This window comes from Gymnodraco acuticeps, unplaced genomic scaffold, assembly GCF_902827175.1.
Source record: "Gymnodraco acuticeps unplaced genomic scaffold, fGymAcu1.1, whole genome shotgun sequence".
Taxonomy (NCBI): Eukaryota; Metazoa; Chordata; class Actinopteri; order Perciformes; family Bathydraconidae; genus Gymnodraco; species Gymnodraco acuticeps.
This window is the reverse complement of record NW_022989750.1, coordinates 1,146,902-1,170,664: the sequence shown is the minus strand read 5'-3', so window position 1 is coordinate 1,170,664 and position 23,763 is coordinate 1,146,902. Positions and strand designations below refer to the sequence as shown.

At 41.9% G+C, this 23,763-nt stretch overlaps 1 protein-coding gene across 2 annotated transcripts; it reads right to left on the bottom strand.

The window, feature by feature from the left end:
• On the bottom strand, positions 1-22,503 carry gtpbp3 (GTP binding protein 3, mitochondrial). 2 transcript variants are annotated; one of them, XM_034209782.1, is made up of 11 exons: positions 22,193-22,503; positions 21,337-21,632; positions 20,718-20,804; positions 19,871-19,953; positions 19,199-19,318; positions 15,729-15,801; positions 14,497-14,640; positions 13,264-13,429; positions 10,913-11,043; positions 10,437-10,623; positions 1-1,937 (listed from the first exon to the last, which is right to left on the bottom strand). In XM_034209782.1, the coding sequence occupies exons 1-11, from the start codon at positions 22,249-22,251 to the stop codon at positions 1,706-1,708; spliced, it is 1,578 nt and encodes a 525-aa protein (XP_034065673.1). In that variant the 5' UTR covers positions 22,252-22,503; the 3' UTR covers positions 1-1,705. The 2 variants fall into 2 exon arrangements, with proteins under 2 accessions (XP_034065673.1, XP_034065681.1); XM_034209790.1 differs by having other exon boundaries at positions 21,337-21,608.
• Between the last annotated feature and the right edge of the window lie 1,260 nt (positions 22,504-23,763).

The following is a 23,763-nucleotide window of genomic DNA, read 5'->3' as shown; positions in this document are numbered from 1 at the left end:
TGGTATTTTGAAAAAAAACGTATAAATATACCTTATATATGTATGGCCCTACAATATATTATTCAAATATAGCATGATAGGTCTCCTTTAACTGTGTTTTGTTAGGCAAATAACATTTTCTGAGTAGCTCTATACACAAAGTAGAGTTGAGGCGGGTCCTTATTGTCGGAGTGTCATTAGGTTTGTAGTATTGGACAACTGGACGGTTGTGATGTGCATATCATCATCCGTAGTAAATATAATGGCAACCCGTTCAATACTTATAAATCATAAATTTGACTCACCAAAGCCTTTAGGAGACATCCTCTGGGGACCATGACTGTTAAAAAAAACTTCCTGGCAGTCCATATAATATTGTTAATACATTTCAAAACTTAAAGTTGTAGACCAATCACAATCATTTTCTGAAAATAAGGTATCAAAATAAGTATTGTTTTGGTATGAAAATACAGTAGAAACCCAAGGCATTGGTAAACAAATTTTTTCACATCTGTGGTAAAGAAATGTCACACAGGCACGACTTCAAAGACAAACCAGGCTCCACAATTTACTGCCTCTAATTTGTACGACAGCAAGTCCTGCTTTTAGCTTCAACTCCCCCGGTGTGGTGATTAATCAGGGGGAACATGAAAGAGGACCAAAAGGCTGACAGGACAGTGCGGAAAGAGGAAAGGTCAGGTAGCCGAGACAAAGTGGAGAGAGACAAAAAAGTAGCAAGACGGGCAGCCATGCTGAAGTACAGCAGGGCAACTGTCGTCAGAGAAGAAACCGCCTGGGGAAGAAGGGTGGGAAGTTCAACGAGGAAACATAAATATTTGATGGGGCTCAGATTGACAGGGGAACAAAGGGCACCAAAAGCATTGCCTCCAAAAACGTCCCCTTCCCACAGAGCAGAGAGGGGAGCGGGCGGGGCCACACCGACCCAAATGCTGTATACATTATGATGTGCTTTATGTAGGATTTAGAACTCACCAAATCAATCAGTTGTTACACTACATGTGTCAACATTCTGAAATGAATGCAGGTTTAAAGATAATCTTATGTATTTATTATAAGATTTTTTCTGTTTCTCTTTTTGATTTATGAAATAAAATTTGATTTATTATTATCCCCCTACTACACATCAAGACCCAATGTGACACGTGTTTATTTTGTATGAAATAACTGCTGTCCAAATCTTAAATAGCCTTACTAATTTCTTTGAAAATGAAATAAACTTTAAAATGTAAATAAATAACAAACAGTACATTTTAATTGTTAGAATGCCTCCCCCCCCACCCCACCCAAAAGAAAAATAAATGCATTGTCTTGCAGTTCAAGTAAACATCCACAGTTTGAGTCCATGACCTCTCACAGGTCTGCAGCGGGCTTGTTTTACTGAAAGAATCTTGGCTGTAATGTTGCGGCCCAAGAGCCCAATGTTCACCTATCAAAAGCTTTCAAGAACTAATTTTACATTATGACTCAAGACTTGCCAAACACTTGGCCAGCACATGGGGCCTCAGAGGCACCTGTCATCACGTTAAAACTATTTCAGTCTTTTGCAGAGCATTAACATAAAACAAAGATTTCTGTGTCTTGGGAGCAAAATGACCCTGCTCTTTTTTTATCTTGTTTTCTTTACTGTTACTCTGGGACTAGGCAAGAATGCAGCCTTCCTCTCTGAGCAGAGTCATACTTCATGTTTTCGCTGACACTCGTCTGCTCATTTTCCAATGCAGAAGTCTTTGAAGATGATATCTAGGATCTCCTCTGCCCCGACACGTCCAGTGATCCGGCCCAGGCTGGTGAGAGCCAGGCGGACACCTTCGGCTGCTAGAGCCAGGTCCAGGTCCCGGTACCGCTGGTACTGAGCCATGGCCGAAAAACACTGCTGCAGGTGGGCCCTGTGGCGGGCCTGGGTCAGGGTGGGGGCACCAGACAGAGGGTCGCCACACCTACAGAGGAAGTCAGAATCAAAATGATACAGACACTTATTTTTTTGTATTTCAGAAAGGAAGTAAACCATTTGCAGCACAAATATTCCGCATTTTTTGACTTGTCTGACTGAATGTCTGACAAGAGCCTAGGGACCCTTGTGGTAGTTTCAAGATACACTGCAGCTGAAGCAGTTTAAACCTATATTCTTCACAAAACTATAGGTTACTTACGTAACCCCAGTTCTCAGAGTAACATGAAGTGAGATGTCTCACTATGGGATGCGCCTCAACGTGTATGCAAACAGAAGCATCAATCTCATTACCCCAATCCTGATTGGCTGGTGATCTTGACGTCAACGTCAGGGAATCCACCCACCCTTTAAGTAGCTTGCGCTATGACGCAGCGTCATTCAAAATAAGCACCTCTTCTCGCTTCGCCTTAGCAAGAAGGGCCGTCTGGTGAGACATCTCACTTCATGTTACTCTATAGTTCTCATTCATAACACTCCGTTCGATGTCTCACTATGAGATATTGAAACTCCCGTATTGCTAGACATGCTTATCTCGAAAATCACCAAAACAACCAGAACTTAACAGGTAGAACCCTGTCTCAACACGGGACCCAGCACTGCGCGGGCCACACTTGGAGCAGAGACATCTAGCCTGTAAAAGCAGACAAAAGTGAGCGGCGAGGACCAGCTCGCTGCTGCACAAATGTCTTGGATGGAAACACCCTTGAACAAAGCCCAGGATGTAGCCAGTCCACGAGTAGAATGAGCACGCAGGCCCGTTGGTGCCTGCAAACCCTGACTCGTATAAGCCAGAGCAATCGCTTCCACAATCCAGTGGGAGAGCCGTTGCCTGGTAACGGGCTTGCCCTTCTGAGGGTTAGCCCAGGATATAAAGAGTTGGTCATTACAACGAAACTCTTTTGACCTGTCCATATAGATGCGTAAAGCACAAACTGGACACAGCAAATTCGCCGCTGTTCCTCAGAGGAACACAGCGGCGGAGGAAATGCCACAATGTCAATGGGGGTACATGAGCCAACCACCTTAGGTATAAAGGCAGGGTTGAGCTTCAGCAACACTCTCGTTTGCCCCGGGGCAAACTGAGTGCATGAAGGATGTACAGAGAGCGCATGAATGTCACTGACTCGCTTGGCAGATACCAGAGCCAGTAACAGCACTGTCTTCAGTGACAGGTGTTTCATGTCAGCTTCTTCCAGGGGTTCAAATGGAGGTCGAGTGAGCCCATCTAAAACCACTGCCAAGTCCCATAATGGCACCAGTGACCTGGAAACAGGGAGGAGCCTGCGAGCCCCTTTCATAAAACGGCAGACCAAAGGATGTTGGCTAGCCGTCTTTCCCTCAAAGCCCACATGGCATGCAGCAATAGAAGCCAGGTACACTTTGATCGTAGAGAAAGCTCTGTGTTTATCAATTAAGTCCTGTAGAAATGATAAAATCACCCCGACAGGACATTGAAAAGAGATGTGTCCTTTTTGAAGGCACCACTCCTCAAACACCCTCCACTTACAGTCATAGAGAGACCTGGTGGAGGAAGCTCTTGCACTCTGAATAGTGTTTATCACCTTCTGAGGGAGCCCCACTGTATTCAGATTGTACCACTCACGGGCCAGGCCCATAGTGCCAAGCGCTCTGGGTGTGGGTGAAAGATCGTCCCCCCCCGCCTGAGACAGTATGTCCCTGCGTAGTGGGAGCTGCCACGGCTGCCCGCACAGCAGCTGATATATCTCCGCCAGCCAGTACATTGCAGGCCAGTGCGAAGCTATCAGGATAAGTGTGTGGCGTTGTTCTCTCACTCTGGCCAGAGTTGGGGGTATCAGAGCCAGGGGTGGGAACGCGTACAGAAGGACCGGAGGCCAAACGTGCGTGAGCGCGTCCACGCCTAACGGTGCGTTTAAATCACGCATTGAAAAGAACAGCTGACATTGAGCATTTTCTTTTGATGCGAACAGATCTACCGCGGCTCGGCCGTAACGCACCCACAGCTGACTCACAATCATTGGATGTCCAGTCTGCATATAGTGGTGCACCTCTGGACAGCAGATCTGCCCCGAGGTTCATCACTCCTGGTACGTGCGTCGCTCTCAGAGAGAGGAGACGTCCGCAGCTCCATAAGATCAGTTTGCGTGCCAGCATGTGTAACTGGAGAGAACGCAAACCCCCTTGGCGGTTTATATACAATATTGTGGTCGTGTTGTCTGTCCTCACGAGGACATGATGTCCTCTGAGAAAAGGCAGAAAGCGTTTCAGGGTGAGGAACACCGCTAAAAGCTCCAGATAATTTATGTGTGACCGTTGGAGGTCTCTGCTCCAGAGACCCCTCACAGGTCGACCTTCGTATATACCCCCCCAGCCCGTCAGACATGCGTCTGTGGTGACCACCTTCCGCGATAGGACAGCACCCATAGGCACGCCCCGTACTAGAAAAGTCAGGTGTAGCCAGTGGCGCAGTGCCATTACGCATTTCATAGTGACCATCACTCTCCGCGCGCCATGACGCGCGGGGTCCAATCTGAGGGCAGCTACCCAGCGCTGAAACTCCCTCATGTGTAAGCCCAGTCCCAGTCGTACCACCAGAATGGCTGACGCCATGAGCCCCAGCAACCGCAGACATGACCTGAAGAGAACATATTTGCGTGGCTGGAAATGAGTGAGGCAAGCCCTAAAGGCTTTCACTCTCTCTGCTGACAAGCGGGCTGTAAAGGACACCGAATTCAGACTGGAACCGGTCTGCCTTTGCCGGTAGCATGGGGTTCCTGCTCGGTGTCGAAGCCAGCCTCGGTTGGAGGTGGGCTGCCACCAGCGGTTCCATGGGCGGCATGCGGAGCAGGCCGAGCCTCTCCATACCGTCACAGTCCAGGGAGGAGGCACCCTGGATTGGGGCCTTGTTGCTAAAGGGACGGTCTCTCCACGAGACCGACACCTCGTCCAGCATCTCCGGAAAGACTGGAAGGAGCTGCCTCTTCGTCCTCGCTGCTTGGGGCAAGTTCTTCGCCTCGTAGCGAGATCTGGAGGCCACTTCAAGCCATGGGATGTCCAGCCTGGATGCAGCGCGTTGACACACGGCCTGCAAGTCCATGCTTAGGACGGGCGAAGCTGGTGTGCTCTCGCCCGGGGGAGCGGACATCGCTCCCGGCTTTGCAGCCTGAGCCGATGAAACGAAGATGTCATCCGAGTCAGACAGGAGGAACTCAGAGGTATCCTCTTCGTCCTCCATATAGTCCAACTCCAGGACATCCTCCGCAGGTGGAACCATGGTGAGGTCCAATTGGGAGCCCCAGCTTGACACAGCGCGGGGCTCCGCTCTCGCGGCTCTTGCCGCCACCGGGTCCCAGCCTGAAACGGCTCCGGTTCAGCGGCTGTCGCTGTTGTTGAGCCCCAGTCTGAGACAGCACGGGGCTCAATCTCTGCGGCGGACGCCACCATGTCTTGATTGCCGGCCGGCGAATCAGCGGACATGAGGGGGTCCTGTCCCGACAAGCTAGCTTGGCGTGCTAACCGTCGGCGGAGGCTCTTCATGGTGAAGCGGGTACAATGCCCGCACGAGCCGGGGTTATCGATAGCCTCCCGGGCGTGTTCCAGCCCGAGGCAGGACGAGCAGACCTGGTGTGAGTCTGTGCCTGAAATCTTAAACCCGCAGCCGCATAGCCGAGCCTCCGAGTCCCTGACTCCTCTGGTATGAGGGAGAGAAGGGTCCATCTTCGATCGCCGGGGTGTCGGCGTGGAGTGGACACGCTAGTAACAGGTACGTTACTGAGAAAAAAAATCCAACCTTGCCGTTAGTCCGAAAGGAAAAAAGGCGACGGTGTAGATTTTATTCTTTAAAGAATATTAACTGGTGTGTTAATACCTTTTTTTTTTATCTCTGTCTCCTCTGGTGTGAGAGAGAAAAGAGAACGTCCTCTTTACCGTGGTGTCGGTGTGGAGGGAAAAAAAAATTAGCAACAGGTATGTTACTAGCTTGAAGAAAAAATCAAACCTTACCGTTATTTCGACAGAAAGAAACGGCGAGGCAGATTCCAATATTAACTGGTGTGTTAATATTGCTCAGTCTTCTTGCAAAGCAAAAAAGTAACCGGCAAGCGCCCGTCGACCGAATGTTAGCTTTGGGTTCAGTCTGTGGACCGTTAAGCTATCCCGGTTACTGATAAATCGAGATGTGCTCTGAAGCGAGAAGAGGTGTTTGAATGACGCTGCGTCGTAGCGCAAGCTGCTTAAAGGGTGGGTGGATTCCCTGACGTTGACGTCAAGATCACCAGCCAATCAGGATTGGCGTAATGAGATTGATGCTTCTGTTTGCATACGCGTTGAGGCGCATCCCATAGTGAGACATCGAACGGAGTGTTATGAATGAGAACTAGTTGTTGCTCGCAATTAAACCTTTAAAACTGTAAACAATCAATGCTTAAAACATACATACATACATACATACATTGTCTTGGTGGTGCCCAGCAAACAATGTGGGCTTCGTAAATAATTGGACAGCCTTCTGGGGAAAACCTGGTCTGATTAAGAGAGACGGCATTCATCCTACTTTGGAAGGTGCAAATCTCATTTCGGCAAACATTTCAGGGCTTTGTGGACTTAATCCATGACAAACTGGAGTTGAGACCAGGAGGCGGAGTCGCAGTCTTACACGCTTCTCTGCGCTCTCTCCTAGGCAGTCATCCATAGGAATCCCGAACCCAATAAAATACCCAATATTAACGGTGTGTGTGTCTGCCCAAGGACAATTTAAGGTAAAACCTAATAGTGGTGTCATACATAATAACCTAATAAAAGTAAAAGTAACAACTACTACAGTGCAACAAAACAGGAAGATTAAATGTGGTCTCTTAAACATAAGATCTCTAGCATCTAAAGCAATATTGGTAAATGATTTAATATCAGATTATAATATTGATATATGCTGTCTCACTGAAACTTGGTTGAGACATGAAGAATATGTCAGCATAAATGAGGCCACTCCACCCAGCCATATCAATACTCATATTGCCCGAGGCACGGACCGAGGAGGTGGAGTTGCAGCAATCTTTGACTCAAGTTTACTTATCAATACTAAACCAAAATGTAATTATACCTCCTTTGAAAGTCTCGTTTTTAGTCTTACGCATCCGACCTGGAAAACTTTGCAGCCAATCTTATTTGTTACAGTGTACCGTGCACCAGGTCCTTATTCAGAATTCTTATCAGAATTCTCTGAGTTTTTATCAACTTTGGTTCTTAAAACAGATAAAGTAATTATTGTAGGTGACTTTAATATTCATGTTGACGATGATAAAAATAGCCTTACTGTTGCATTTAACTCTATATTAGATTCTGTTGGTTTTTGTCAGAGTGTAAATAAACCAACCCACTGCTATAATCACACTCTCGACCTTGTTCTGACTTATGGTATTGAAATTGAGCAACTATTAGTCGAACCGCATAATCCTGCTTTATCCGACCATTTCTTAGTAACTTTTGAAGTACTGTTACTAGACTACAAAGCATTAGTCAAAAGCTCCTGCAGCAGAAACCTATCTGTTAGTGCTATAGCCAAATTTAAGGAAGAGATTCCACCAATACGTAACTCGATAGCATGTCTGCATGTAGGGGAGGAAACTTATACAAAATGTACACCACCCCAAATTGATCATGTTGTTGATAGTGCTATAGATGCGCTGCAAATAAAATTAGACTCTGTTGCTCCTTTGAAAAAGAAGAAAATAAAACAACATAGATTAGCTCCATGGCATAATGCCGAAACCCGCAAAATAAAGCAAAAGTCGAGACAACTTGAAAGGATATGGCGTTCCACTAAACTTGAAGAATCTCGTTTAATTTGGCATATTACTCTCAATGAATATAAGAAAGCACTGCGTAAAGCGAGAGCAGCCTACTACTCTTCATTAATAGATGAGAATAAGAATAATGCAAGATTTATTTTCAGCACTGTAGCCAGGCTGACAGAGAGCCACAGCTCGATTGAGCCTTCTATTCCCATAGCACTCAGTAGTAATGATTTTATGTGCTTTTTTAATGATAAAATTGTTACTCTTAGAAACAAAATTAATGACCTCTTGCCTTTGACCAGTATAGTGTTATCAACAGCTCCCGGAAACGTAAGTTCTAATATTACACTAGATAGTAAACTAGAATACTTTTCAGCCATAAACCTTGAACAATTAAATTCAATGATTCTCTCTTCTAAACCATCAACGTGTATGTTAGACCCAATTCCAACTAAGCTGTTGAAGGAAGTTTTTCCATTAATTAGCACTTCTTTATTAAATATTATGAATATGTCTTTATTATCAGGCTATGTTCAACAATCATTCAAAGTAGCAGTGATAAAACTGCTTCTTAAAAAGCACAACCTCGATCCAGAGGTTTTAGCCAACTATAGACCTATTTCTAATCTTCCGTTCCTCTCAAAAATTCTTGAGAAAGCGGTCGCAAAACAGCTGTGTGATTACTTAAAAAACAATGATTTATTTGAAGATTTTCAGTCTGGCTTTAGAACACATCATAGCACAGAGACAGCTCTGGTTAAAGTCACAAATGACATTCTAATAGGGACTTGTCTCTATTCTTGTTTTGCTCAATCTCAGTGCTGCATTTGATACTATCGACCATGATATCCTATTGCAAAGACTATAGCACTTAGTTGGCATACAGGGAACTGCTTTAGACTGGTTTAGGTCCTATCTATCTGAACGCTCTCAGTTTGTACGTGTCAACGATGAATCTTCCACGCAAACCAAAGTTAGCCATGGAGTGCCACAGGGATCATTGCTCGGACCTATTTTGTTCACATTATATATGTTTCTGTTAGGCAATATTATAAGGAATCATTCTGTAAACTTTCATTGTTATGCGGATGATACTCAACTATATTTATCAATCAAGCCTGATGAAAATAATCATCTAAATAAAATTCAAGACTGCCTCAAGGACTTAAAAACGTGGATGACCTTACATTTTTTGATGTTAAACACGACCCAAACTGAAGTTATTGTACTTGGCCCGAAGAATCTACGAAACAAATTATCTAAAGATATACTAACTATGGATGGCATTAATTTGGCCTCCAGTGAGACTGTAAGGAATCTTGGTGTTATATTTGATCAGGATTTATCCTTTAACGCCCACATAAAATCAATTTCAAGGACCGCCTACTTCCATCTACGTAACATTGCAAAAATCAGGCATATCTTGCCTCAAAACGATGCAGAGAAACTAGTCCATGCATTTGTTACTTCAAGGCTGGATTATTGTAACTCTTTATTATCAGGGTGTACCAAGAAGTCAGTTAAGTCGCTTCAGCTGATTCAAAATGCTGCAGCTCGTGTACTAACCAGAGTTAGGAAAAGGGACCACATTACTCCTGTTCTGGCTGCCTTACACTGGCTCCCTATAGAAAATTCTTCTTCTCGCCTACAAAGCCCTTAATGGGCAGGCGCCATCTTACCTTAAATAACTCATTATACCCTACCGTCCTACTAGGGCATTGCGTTCCAAGAATGCAGGGTTGTTGGTTGTTCCTAGAGTCTCTAAAAGTACAATGGGAGCCAGAGCCTTTTCTTATCAAGCTCCACATTTGTGGAATCAGCTTCCAGTTTGTGTTCGGGCGTCAGACACCCTATCCGTTTATAAGAGTGCGCTTAAGACCTTCCTTTTTGATATAGCTTATAGTTAGGGCTGATTAGATTCAGCCCCTAGTTTTGCTGATATAGGCTTAGTTTGTCAGGGGACATCTTACTTCTTCCTTCTCTCTGTCTATACCTGTGTACTCTCATGTTCCGATTAACCCAGCTTCCCCAAATGTCTTTCTTTTTGGTGTCTATATACACCGGGATCCAGAGTCATGGATGATCCTGCGCTCCTCTGTCCTGGATCTTGAGTCGTGGCTGTGGTCCTGGATCATAAGTCCTGGATGGATATCCTCGTGGATTCATCTTCCTATTATACACACATGCATTTCCAAATATTTGGACTACCTATGTTGCAAATGTATTATCTTTTCAATTTACACACGGCATCTATTGCACGTCTGTCCGTCCTGGGAGAGGGATCCCTCCTCTGTTGCTCTCCCTGAGGTTTCTCCCATTTTTCCCTTTAAACTGTGGGTTTTCTCCGGAAGTTTTTCCTTGTACGATGTGAGGGTCTAAGGACAGAGGGTGTCGTATTGTCATACTGATATTCTGTACAAACTGTGAAGTCCACTGAGACAAATGTAACATTTGTGATATTGGGCTATATAAATAAACATTGATTGATTGATACAAACTGTGCAAAACACATGTGAGTTAGATGCAATCCTTTTCACAACTGGACAAAAGTAATTTGAGGTTGAATAAAGATAGTTTTGGAAGCTTGTCAAAATCAATAACATGTACAAGTTCTGTACAATACAGTACATTTTGATATGCATAAGATAAAACAATATTAAAACGAGACATCCTGACTTTGCTCTGCCAACATATTATAAATTGAAGCTACTCACAGAGTTTTAACACTGCTGTGCAGCACTGTGAGGAAGTCGTGCACTCCTTCCTTAGTGTGGCAGGAGATCAGACAGACAGGAGGGAATCCAGAGACTCGTCTCAGCTCCCCGTCGAGCTCAAGCCTCTGCTCCTCAGGCAGCAGGTCCATTTTGTTCAGCACCAGGAGCAACCTGTCTGCAGGAAACACTGTGGCAAGAAAGGAAGGAAGAAAAAATGTTGATCAATCACCATTGACTCAAGGCATAGAGACTTATATTTGATCACTCTTGATGACACAAAACTCTCCTTCCTGCCAGTACTCCCTGGAATACTGTAAGTCGTCCATGAATCAACCGCTAGTATCATTTAATAATGCAAGATGGACCTGTTAGCGAGCAACTTGTGTCACAATACATTACATTCTGTACAATACTGATTTGAAGAGCAAACACCCTATGATGTTTGATGGGGAACATTTGTGTTCCAGATATCTTACCCGTCTCAGGCTGCTCCTGGGGGGGCAGGACACTCCTGAGGTGCTCCTGGAGGAAGGCTGCAGCCTGCTGGGCATCAGAGGGGAGATCAGCACAGTCCGCTACCACCAGCGTCAGATCGGCCTGCTCCACTCTGGTGGAAAGAAAGCAACCTCAACATTTGACCTTGAAACATTACTAGTAACTGCACTTTTCCAGAGACTGAAATGATAAGATAAGATATTAGACCAAATAACTTAAATACTTATTACTGTCTATATGATGACACACTTGTTGTGTATATGAACTTTTCTTATATATGATTAGTAACAGTTTCCTAAACTCGTTTGACTCTTCTGGGTGGACCACATGGTAAATTAACTTTTTTATTGACTAAATGGACTTGGAAATGGATTTTAAATAGTGCTTTATCCAGTCTTTATGACTCCTTAAAGCGCTTTAAGCACTTTGAATTGCCTTGTGTTGAAAAGTGCTATATAAATAAACTTGCCTTGCCTTGCCTTTAACATAAACAGCCTTCACCCATTTACACACATTCATACAGAGGCAGGGACTAGCATGTAAGGTGCAAGCTGCTCAAGGAAGCTAACCAGCGTTGGCAATGCCATCAGGAGCAACTTGGGGATAGGGTGGATGTGGCTCAGTGGTTTACATGCGCTGATCTTCGGAGCACAGGTTCAATTCCCCCTGCAGTCAGCATGCCGTTGTGTCCCTGGGCAAGACACTTCACCCCAAATCGCTCCTGTGGGGATTGCCCATAGTATTGAGTGTAAGTAAGTCACTTTGGGTAAAAGTCATGTAATGTAAAAAGTGTCTTGCCCGAGGATACATCAACATGTTGACTGCAGGGTCTGGGATCGAACCCGTAACCCTCTGATTGGAAGAAGATTGCATTGCCTCACAGCCACAGTTATGTAATGGTATTTGGTTGACCCTCCTGCACTTGGTCCCACTGTGAGGTCAGCAGCACCAGCGGATGCTGTTCTTACCCCTTCCTTCCTGTAGTGACCCAGGTCCCGAGCCTCTGACCTGCTCCTTACACCAGAAGTTCCCCGTAGAACACAAACTGCCCACCCTTCCTACCGAGCCACCAGCTCGCCCAAATAACTTGACAAACAGTCAAGTGATTACGCAATATTTGACCTGAATATTTTTTGTTATGCAGTCACATCAGAATTTTCTTTGGATATGAGTCCCCAAACAATCTTTGGATTTGGAAAATACATTATTTGATGGAATGTATGTTTAAGAGTATTTTCTTATGTTGAAAAGGTGTGGCAAATCCCATTAAAATTAGCAACATACTTAATTGATATTCGTCACATGAGGTGATATGACATCGTATTGATATATTGTTCATCCCCTGCCAAGAACACAAGTACATTAGAAACTATTTCACATTTGTCTTTTTTTTGGTATTGCCATATTTTATTCTGAATATTTGCTTTCTATAGTTCTTTATATTTAAATCAACTGTCAGGAGTGACAGCAACACGCTGTATTGTTGTAATACAAACAAGTATTTAAAGCAATTCTTTTTCTAATTTAGGTTATACAGAATCTCTAAACTTTACTTTTAAATATTAATTAATTGATAAATAATGTGGGAGTGTGTTGTAACACGCTTTTTCCTCTTGCTCTTTGACACCAAAATCATACTATAAAGTCTGTGAATAAAAGCTGAATTATTAATATTTGTTGGTGCCAGTGTTCACGTTTGTGTGCGTGTCTGTTTGCATGTTTGTATTTGATGAAGCAGTGATGACGAGTGTTATACAGTAAGTACTGCTATTCTTCGCTGGTGTAAACAGTGGAAGCGGCCGTTAGCAAAATGCCATATATGTTCATTCTCTACACCGTGCATAAAGAACCTGTTGATGGTGAATACTCCTAGAAAAGGAAAGGAGCCTCTTCATTACGCAACCTCCTGAGAGTGTTTTTCCTATGTATTTATATCTGTGGCTCTGCAATAATATAAACTATGGATGTGACAAATGTAGACAAAAGGTACACATTACGAAAATATAGCATGATGTACAGAGGAAAAGCAATGACTTATTTCTTCCTCTCTTTGTTTTCAAGGACATATTCCATTGGTCCTCAGGCCAATCTTGATTGAGTATTATGCAAACATGAGCAGTTGCTGAAGCAGCAATCTACTGTACGATTACACCCGACATACTCTGAGTTAAATCACTTTTTGGGATATTTAAAATAAAAGGGCTTTGTCCTCTAACTGCTCCTGGTACTAGGATGGGTTAAAAGCAGAGAACACATTTCACTGTGTGTACTGTGTGCTCTGCATGTGTGACCATTAAAGAGGGTTTTATCCCTCCAATTATATTCTATATACCTCTCTCGAGCTCGGCGGACCCCCTCCCTCTCCACCAGGTCGGGACTCTCCCTGAGGCCGGCGGTGTCACTCAAGAGGACCGGGAATCCCCCGATGTCCAGGGCCGTCTCCACTATGTCCCTGGTGGTGCCAGCGATGGGAGATACAATTGCTGCAGGTCTCTGGCCTGGATAAAAGAAGATTAAAGGATAAGGTTGGCAATGTTATATATGTATCATATTGTCAACAAATCCCATGAAAAAACACCAAAAATAACAATGTGATTATCAAAACTGTCTGATTTCCTAACAACCCCAAGTCAATTTTGTGATGCTAAAAAATTATAAATAATTCCCTTAAACAGCTGGCCACTGTCACCTCTTATAATCAATATGTAATCTGGAGTATATAATGGTTGGCCTTTTGCCCATGTATTGTTCATTTTGTGAGGCTTTTTGACAAATCTCTATATAGTCTATTCACAAGTTCTGTGCAAACAAGAATATATGTTGTCATCCTTTCTTTATTCGTCATTCAAGAACTTGGCTAGCATCAGCCACGTCAAATTACGCTGCCAGCTCATCAATATTTGTCTGTGCTGACTGGGTGTAAGTCTAGGTCACAGGAAGACTAATTAGAAGAGGAAATGATAACAGGAATGTATCTGAAGTTTGATAAATACGTCTATTATTCTGGTAGGAAGCTGTGAGGAGACCCTGCCAAGCCTCCTCTCTGGATAGTGTATGATTGTGATTTAAAATGATTTAAGGATACAATATCATAAACAAACATAACCTTAGACTATATACAAGGGGCTCATTAGGTTGAAAACAAATGAGGATAAACAACCAAAGACCTGATCTAGAATGAGAAAACTGACATACTACTAATTACGTTTGCTTTTATATTATTTTCCATATTCCTTTATGAGCATTGCAACACAATCTGTTGCAATTGAAAGCAGACTTTGACTGATAACACATGACGCACGGCCAGAATCTAATGTTTTCCGAAAAGTCATACTGTAATTAATTTTGCAAAGAGCAAGGTCTACTGTTCACAGATGGTGTGGTCTTTAAAAGTAAGTCCACGCTGCTTATGGTATGACAGATGTTGCCTTCTTTCCCTCTCAAATCATGGCTGACCGCAGTGTGATTAATAAGTTAGGTTAGTATTTCTAAGATAGTGAGACATATTTAATGGTAATCCAACCACAAGTTGTGTTTGTTTGTGTGTGTGCACTGATTTTCTTACAGAGTGTGTTCAGAAGGCTACTTTTCCCTGCATTGGTGGCTCCTGCGATGACCACCTGGACTCCGCTGCGTAACCGCTCGCCCCTCCTCTCGTCCTTTAAGTGGCGCTCCATCTCTGCCTGCAGATCACACACCCATCGGTCCACTGTGGGGTTGACAGTGAGATAAAAACAAATGAGGGAACGGCCAGTGACGAAGGCTTCTCTACAATTTCACTTTCATGGCCTTGTGGTGAGAACTTCTGTCCTTTGAAGGAAAAAAGGCTGTCCGGTGTCTGACACCGTTTGTCTGGACGATAAAAATGGGTCATGGACCGATCCCTTTCCGCCTGTGACTAAGGCGGAAAAATGCTTTTGACAAACCAATCTATCAACAACAGCTGCTCCTAAACAGGAAAATCTAGACTGACCACACATTAATTCATCCAACTTGGCATTTCAATAAAATGTAAAAAAACATCAGATATAACATTAAATGGGATGTGAATGAGAGTGTTTTCTATGTTTTCTATTTTTGGGGAAAGAGTCTATTAGTTTTAGGCGTGAAGTGAACCCACATTCCTTTCCTCCAGAATAAACAATCATTCCCAGGCTTTGTAACTTCACAACATCTGAGGCTTCTGAAGAGCCCTGTCAGTGCTAGACGGCAGGCGACAGACTCAGGGGGAACATCCCTTCCACACACACACACAACACACACACACACACACACACACACACACACACACACACACACACACACACACACACACACACACACACACACACACACACACACACACACACACACACACACACATACACACACACACACACACACACACACACACACACACACACACACACACACACACACACACACACACACACACACACACACACACACACACACAATAAGCATGGGAAACCTGGGCACAGAGAGAACAGTACTTTGCTGTCTGCATTATTCCTGTGAGCAACATGTCAGGTTAGCTTTGAAGGCAAGACTAATGCCTCTACTGTCCCCCCTGGCCTTCTCTCCACACTTCCTCAAAGGAAATCGTCTTCTAAACAGTTTGATGTCTATGGCTTCTCCCCACAGTGCAGCAAACACCCACGATGGCCAGCTGAAGATCCAAACAGGAAAGCCAGTCAAACTCCAATCTCCTTAGAGAGAAACAGAGCCCTCTAAAAGCCTAAGGAAATGATTGTTCTGTCATGTTTTTCCAGTAAAGAGCACAAAGTGTACACATACCTTGGTTTAAGACCCCGTCCTCAATTAGCTCGTCTTCACTGAAGTCTATGAAGGCCTCAACGTGAGCCAGACACTGGGTGACACACAAAGCAGACAAGAGAGAGAGGAAGAGGATTGAATCAGATTATAGAATTAACACATTCAACTCTAAAACAGTTATATCATTATTTTCATACTTTAACTGCATGTTGAAATGTTGAAGCAGAGAAAATGTGAGTGACAGGTAACGAGCAGTACAGTTTATCAGCAGTAGGCAGCAGCTCCCACCCAGGCTCTTAATGCAGAGCTGTTCACTGCTATCAAGGTTGGTTAAATGCAAAGTCTGAATTTCACTGTGTGTTCTGTGTACATTCATGACAATGAAAAGTTGATTCGATTAATCCTGCTGGTGCCACAGCTCACATCTACTCCTGGGGCACCTGTGATACAAGGACAGTGATGAAGAAAAGCTACTTTGATTAGGGTATCGTTACATCTAACAATTAAGTTCAATAATGGTTGACCTTTTGTCCATTTTTTTGATTATTGTTTAATTATTCATTCATTAACATTTGTAAAAAATGGCAACCATTTATATCCCAGAATCTTAGGTGACAATATACCTAAATGCAAAGTGCTCCCATACATTCATACTTTGCATGTAAACAAACATTTGAAATTCCTTTAAAATACTAAGAATACAAACAAGGGAAAGTTCCAGTTTTTCCTCCACAGCACAGATCACTATCTTGATTGACATGCGGAACCTAAAGACAATAGCAGTATAGCTGCACAAAACAGGAAGCATCATATTCCCATACTTTAATACATTTAAAAAGTGGGAAGCCAACGGTTTGAAAAAAAACTACATTGTTTGGGGGGTTTGAACCCGCACCCTACAGATGGTATAAGTCTCATTACCAAGATTCCCAGAAATGTGAGCCCAAAATACAGGGACGTTCAAATAGCTTTTAGGGAACATCCTGAGATAAGGAACTTTACAGAGTTTCTCAAGGGAGACCACCTGGACCGGTTATTCAGATCTGGTGCCAAATCGTTGAAAGATCCCTGGTCTGATTCTTCCAAACAGTTCACACAAGAAAGAGGGTTTGGCCTGCATCCACTGTGTTGAAATGTTCATCAGCAGTCAGTGACCTGCTGCTCTGAACCGCCTCAAAGGACGTATGAGGAAAACTGATACTCTGATTAGAAGTAAACAAGACAGACATAAGAATATATGCCACATTATCAGGGGAACAGGCTTTTTGGAAAAAAACAACAATACAAGTGTTGTTACAAACAAGTAAAGAGGTCTAAGGTTTTAGACAACTGCAAAGCAAAAATGTTGCTATATTCTCCCACAGAAAAGTGAAGTTTCAACTGCACAAAGTTTCTTAACTTTTTGGAAAGTTGGCTTGAATATAAATTGGTGTAGGGCAACCATGTGTAATAGTGGGACTCACAAAACACTTTACTGACACATCACTTACCTACTCACTAACATTGTACTAAAAATCCCCAAAACATAAACCTAGGCACAAAAAAAACAACTGAATATTGTTAGGTACATTTAAAGATTTATGAATAGGATTCATTTAAATGTGTACTGAACACCTCTAACCATGTCTTCATATCTGATTAAAAATAATTAGACAAAAGCTGTATAGATTATTCTCCATCCGCTAGGTCACTAACCCCTAATGTGAATTGTACATCCACCTTAATTTCTCCACTCTAATCATACTGTAATTTATCTTAACTTCCAGACTGACTCAGCCTTCTGACCCTTATCTATACTAACAGTATACACTTCAGGATACTGCATTGATAAGAAACACATACTGCTGCTCAGAATATATAAATGTTTGGATTGTGTGCCTGTCCTAAAACACACAGCTGCGTTGTCTGGAATAATTCATCTTTAATCCATCCAAAACAAAACCAGTTATCCTGCAATGGAAACTATGGGAAATGGGTAGCACTTAAGGGAAGATGGATCTGCACCATATCACAATAAATAAGGTTCTTTGAAAAGTTCCGTTCTTAGAAAGTCAACATTGAAAAGTAGGTATCTGGACTTGAACTCTTATTAGTGGCTGTCGACGGGAAACAACGTAATGAGATCTGAGTCAGTTCTGGTGCCAAAACAGAGCGGAGGACCTGCTCCCTTCAGGCCCTTTGGCCACCATAAAGTAAGAATAACAATAACAACGGAATATGAGTTGTGTTTATACAATGGGGAATGGATCCTTCAGTAAACTATTCCTACTTTTCTGTTAATCAGATATTATGGTCTTAGAAAAACGAAATATACTTTTCTTAGGTTTGCTAAGAAGGGTGATGGATATTATAGTATTATTATTAATTATATTACAATTTCAACTGATTTCCTTATTACATAGGGTAATGTTCTTTACACATTATACTTTAATATTATTATCTTTTCTATTTCTCAAATATTTTAATAATAACTATCATTAATTGCTATACCTGCTTAAAAATGTATTGCTTTTCTTGCATAAAAAAAGTGTAAATTATTAAGCAATGTGTTGTCTTAACTCCACGGATTGCTCCCCCCTCCCTGAAGTTACACTTAACCCAATCCATCCTATTTAATTAATTCACATATTTTTCCTGTTTATTCGCAATCCTGTTTTAAATGAAAAATACATTTATACATGTACTAGTACAAATAGTGCTTTTGGTTTTCAATAATGTCCTGCAGCAACATGGAAACAGGAAGAGTGAGAGCCAATGAATGAATCCATCAACACTGTGTTGGAAAAGCAGCTGTTTGGGTGTGTAACTACTGAGGCCTGACCTGCAGCACGGTACACAGGTTCTTTCCTCAAAACTGTTTTGAAAGAAATGTAAGACATGAACATGGACACAATCTCTCCAGGGAGAACTCCAGCAGGACGGCTTGTCCCTGCTACCAAAACGTCTCAGCATTGGATACAACAACAGCATGTCCAAAGAGGCTATGTTCATTTGTCATTTAAAAACAAGGTACTGTTGGGTTTGAGTCAACATGAAGCACAGCACATAAGCACAGCACATCAAGTCAACATTCAGGCCAAGAGACAAAAAGAAAGCACTTGGTGTGAGAAACAGAGATTTTAAGACTTTTCCAACATCCAAACTGATCTTTCTTTCGAAAATGGAGTGTATAGTTTCTGTAGTAAAGATGAATTCAGTTCATATAACACTCCAAACATCTAGAAATCTATATTTTTGTTTTAAACAGTATGTACGTAATAGGAAGAAAACCTCAACTTCAGGCCTTGTAGCATTGGAGACTAAGATTAATCCAAAATGTTACAATATTGTTCAAGTCGGATTAAAAGCAAACTGCAACTGCAGTTACTGCCACAAATGCTACACCTACACCCTCAAGCCCAGAGATCCAGACATTTTGCACACCACCCTGCCTCAGTGGGATGTTGGAAACCACTGTCTAACCCACCACCGTTGTTCATCGGACCACCTACCCGTTTCAGTCTGTGGGTCCAGTCCTGATAGAGGTGTCCCAGCTCTCCTGACATCTGCCTCAGAGCCTGTCGTCTCTGAGCCTCCGTCTCAGCATGGATCAGATCGCCGAGCCCCTCCACCTGCACATAGCATTATAATAGTTATAACTGCTATACATTTTTCATTTATCTATAGCACGACTGTTTTAACTGTTTAATGTTTCCATGACTTATTTTGAAGGAAGAGATTCATTTGATTATATAAGTCAGTCTTTTTATTAAATCAACTTTACAGTCTTGGCTAGAACTTGTAATTCTTAACTTTCTGTGCGGCAAGCACATCATTTTTTTACTACAGTACAGTTGTTGAAAGGCCTGTGTCAATAAATAAATATAGATTGAATAAATAATAAACTGTATTAAAAAGTTAAAAACTGTAAACATATTGTCCAGAGCTCACAGTATAGCTGTATACTTAGAGAATAGAACATCACCATCTACAGAATCCATTATTAGATAGCCAATTGAAAAACTGAATATTTTCATTGTTGATATGCTTACACTTGAAATCCCTGTTCATTGTTTACCCTCTTTCTTCCACATTCATTTACCTTTTAAAATACTCTGAAAGGCTCTTGGTATGCCATCTGCAGAGACCTGTCTCTTTGTTTTTACATTCTCTTCTTGACCTACCTCTGTTAAATCCAGTTTCCCTGCTTGAAAGGCCCTCCGTGTGAACTCACCAGCTTCAGCAGGCCTCATGCCAGGCACGCTTCCTGAGAAACACACACACACACGCACACAAACAAACACACAAACACAGCAAACAGAAATGGAGAAATGCATGAGGCACGGGTCGGGCATGAATGATGCACACAACACACACACATGCCCAAACAGGGGGGGATTAACTGCAGGGTCTATGTGTCACTCAGGGTTCACTTGGAATGAAAACAGGCACAACTGTGCAGGTTAAAAAGGTTACGTTTTCATTGTTTTCACAACCATTGTTCAAACCTCATCAGGAGGAGACTGCGTAGAACCCAAATCCTTTGGCAAAGTCAAGGTCATCATGGCCAACATTGTCACTACCTTTTTTTTTAATGGTTATGATATCAACTTCAAGTAAACACTAATGTATTCCTGATAATTGAAAATCTTGCAAGGTAAGAATATTTCATTTAAATGTCTAATTTATACAATACTGCCACCTTTAAGGCCATTTGGAGAACTGCAGTAAAATATTACTTTTCAGTCATAGAGGGATTGTCACGCTTGTCAAGTCACATATTATAAGTATCTTAGAAATAGGAAATCATGTTTCAGTTTTCCCTTTTAAGTCAAAGTGATGGACAGTCACATGAGTCAACCAGTTATTGGGTTAATACTTCTTGTAAAACTCACAGCTTGGAAAGTCAGGACTGTGAGGACAACCATACCTTTTACACATTGCTAAGAAACAGTGCATCATATGGCGCTGTACGTGTTATAAAGCATTATATGAAGTTGAATAATATTATGTTATACTCATAAGGGTTACCTAGAGCCTGTAGGACAGCAGTAATCACAGCAGGGCCGCCATGGATGTGGAACTCCACACTGTCCTCTCCTGTAAAACTATGAGGACCTGATGACATAAAAAGAGGGAGAAAACAACAGTCTTTGGTCATTTAAAAAAACAAGATGAGCAAATGTTATGAACACTTTCTTTAAACTCAGGCTGCTACAAGTGGGTGATATGACTGATATTCTGACTCAATACTGCTCTGAGGTTATAACAAGGGATCAGACTTGACATCAATACTTAGCAATCAAGCTGGTCTGTCATCACTTTGCACCAAAAGATACTTCATTCAATAAAAGACAGACAAAATATCTCACCAATATTTTTAATTGACCAGTCAGTCACACAGTGCTGTTGAACATAATTAAAATAATATTTTGCCGAATTTGTTTTTCTATTTTTTAGCCCATTTTTAAGTCATTATTTTTCCATTACTGTTACATTTAAAGACCACTCTGCATTAGCATTACCATACATTGTACTGTATTATATGTATTTGATGGGAAAGCAATCCATGGTGTGTAAAGTAGACTATATCCAAAATACAAATAGCAGAAATGTAGTTAAAAGTAATTAAATGTGTGTTTTATCATACCTGGGAACCAGAAGACAAGTCCACGGTCCAGAACTTCTTTTGATATGGGGTCTCTGATGCTGCGTAACAGAGCGGTGCGTGGAGGAGGAGGGCTGCGTGAGACCCCCGCCATACATCTCAGAGCTGTGGCTGAGGCGGGACCACTGGCTCGAACCACAGCCACCCCACACCTGCCATGGCCCGATGATAAGGCAAAGATGCTCTCAGCATCTGCCAGTCCAAACGGGACTCCCTCGCAGGTGGATAAGAATCTGCAAGGTGGAGTTCCTCTGCTGTAGATAAGTAGATGGTACACACTGTACATTTAGATTAAAGAGTGTGGTCTAATCTGCTTTTTATGTCTAGACGGAACAGAAAGGTTTAGTTTGCATTATGTAGAGAAAAAAACGTGTATATTCTGAAGCCCAATAACTGACATACAGTAAAATAAATAAACAACTTTAAACTTGACAGCAAAAAACTGAATTAAGAGACAAAAATATTCATTTGAAAAATGTAAGGAGTTGAAGAATAATATGAGTTAATAAAATATAAATATAGAAGAACAACATTTATTATATCTGGATGCATTTAATCAAGAGGTAAAGGGAATAATAAAAAGCATACTATCTTATTTACCAACTGATTTAAAGATGTGGAAAAAGTTTAATATGTGCTTTGAGTATAGATCTGATCTGAAAATCTATTGTTTTACTTAGGTTGTATAATCACTGGGCTGAGTGGGCTCTAGTGGGTACGGAATGAATTATATTTAAAGCAAATAATATATCAATATTTAAGGAAAAAACATGCAGTATGTCAACTTCTGTAAAAGTGGCAAGAATACAAAAATGGAAGGTGCATTTTGGTAACAAACCTTGTCCTTAGTGTGTGGACAGCAGCTCCCCATATCCCACGATAAATGGATGGAAGCATAACTTTAAGATGCTGATAATAAACGTTTCATGTGCTGTTTCATGAGGCTGGTTTAAGAATCTGACAGCATAACATGCTCTGCCCTTGACAAAATCATTGTGTTTACCTTTATGCTATTCACATAAAATGTCGGTGTATCCTGTACATTTAACGTTAGCTAGTAAATGAAAACAATGCAATACATTTGCTGTGAAAGGCTCACTTACAAACTCTAACCTACAAACTCAACCGTTTACATTTACCACGATGAGTCTTGCGCCCTCTGTTGATTGTGATTGGTCGATGTTTTCCATAACATCACCAGATTCTAACGTCCTATTCGTTCAGCACCTGTCAATCATCAAAGAGCCCCGCCTACTGTGCGCCATTCAATTTGGTCCGTGTAGCTGCAGGTGCTCGTCAATGGATATCGCTAACAGTCCTACTGCTGTGTATCTGCTTGTGGAAAAGGGTGTTATTTGTTCATCTCAAACTTTCACAGTAATTGGCAAAGTTGAAGTATGTAGCTGTTTGGTATAATTTAATATACCTTTACATACATTTATTTTGACTATAAACTAAAAATGTGTGCATACATCCTAACGTATTATGAAGAGTTGTTTGGTAAGTCCCCTATTTTTTTTATTTTTTTTTATTGACTTTAAATCCACATTTTTTTGTTTAATTTGTTCTTTTTATTTAAGCTTATATACTGCGACTGTCACTGACTCTTTGGTGTTTCTGACTTTTTCCACAACATGGTTTGATAACATTACATTGATAAGGTGAATTTATTATTACGAAAACACTTCACAGTTTACTGAAAATTCAGAAATGGCCATAAGAGACCCAAAGCCTTTTTAAAACTGTTTCAACAGAAACTCAACATTGTCACCTTTATGTTTTTGAAGGTACAATTAATTGCAGGGCTGTTGTAATAGGTTGCATTCGTTTTCTAACAATTTAACTCATATTCTCTGTCATCGTATGCCATTTTCAGAGTCCATTATCAAACAGTGTTGCTGTGTTTTGGATATAATCCGTTGTTGTGTTATGTACTAAAATCGTTGGTGTACATTGTGTATATCACAGAATATAAACACAGAATAAAAGCGTTATGTCAGTGCGCTGTGCTTGTGTGTGTGGTGGTGTGTGTGTGTGTGTGTGTGTGTGTGTGTGTGTGTGTGTGTGTGTGTGTGTGTGTGTGTGTGTGTGTGTGTGTGTGTGTGTGTGTGTGTGTGTGTGTGTGTCACTGCAGCTCCTTGCAGCTGTCAGCTCCAGAGGGTGGTGAGTAAGCAGAATTTCTGCTCGAAGAGGAGGTACTTCTGAGCTCTGAGCCATACTGTATGAGGGGGAGGGCTGCCTATCGGCCTGCATGCTCAAAACAGAGCATCCAGGAGGGCTGGCCAAGGAGATATATGTGTACACACCGAAAAGTCTTGATCTGAGGCACGGGGAGCATCTTTAAAGTGAGGTCTCAATCATTTATAGGCTGCTCTATAGTGCACAAAGCATGACAGCTAGCCACCCCAT

Coding starts and splice junctions, on each gene's coding strand:
- gtpbp3 (XM_034209782.1), bottom strand. CDS start 22,251: ATGCTTCCATCCATTTATCGTGGGATATGGGGAGCTGCTGTCCACACA. Junction 13,430..14,496: donor TAGCCTTCTGAACACACTCT/GTAAGAAAATCA, acceptor TCTTTTATCCAG/GCCAGAGACCTGCAGCAATT. Junction 11,044..13,263: donor GTCCGCCGAGCTCGAGAGAG/GTATATAGAATA, acceptor TCTTTCCACCAG/AGTGGAGCAGGCCGATCTGA.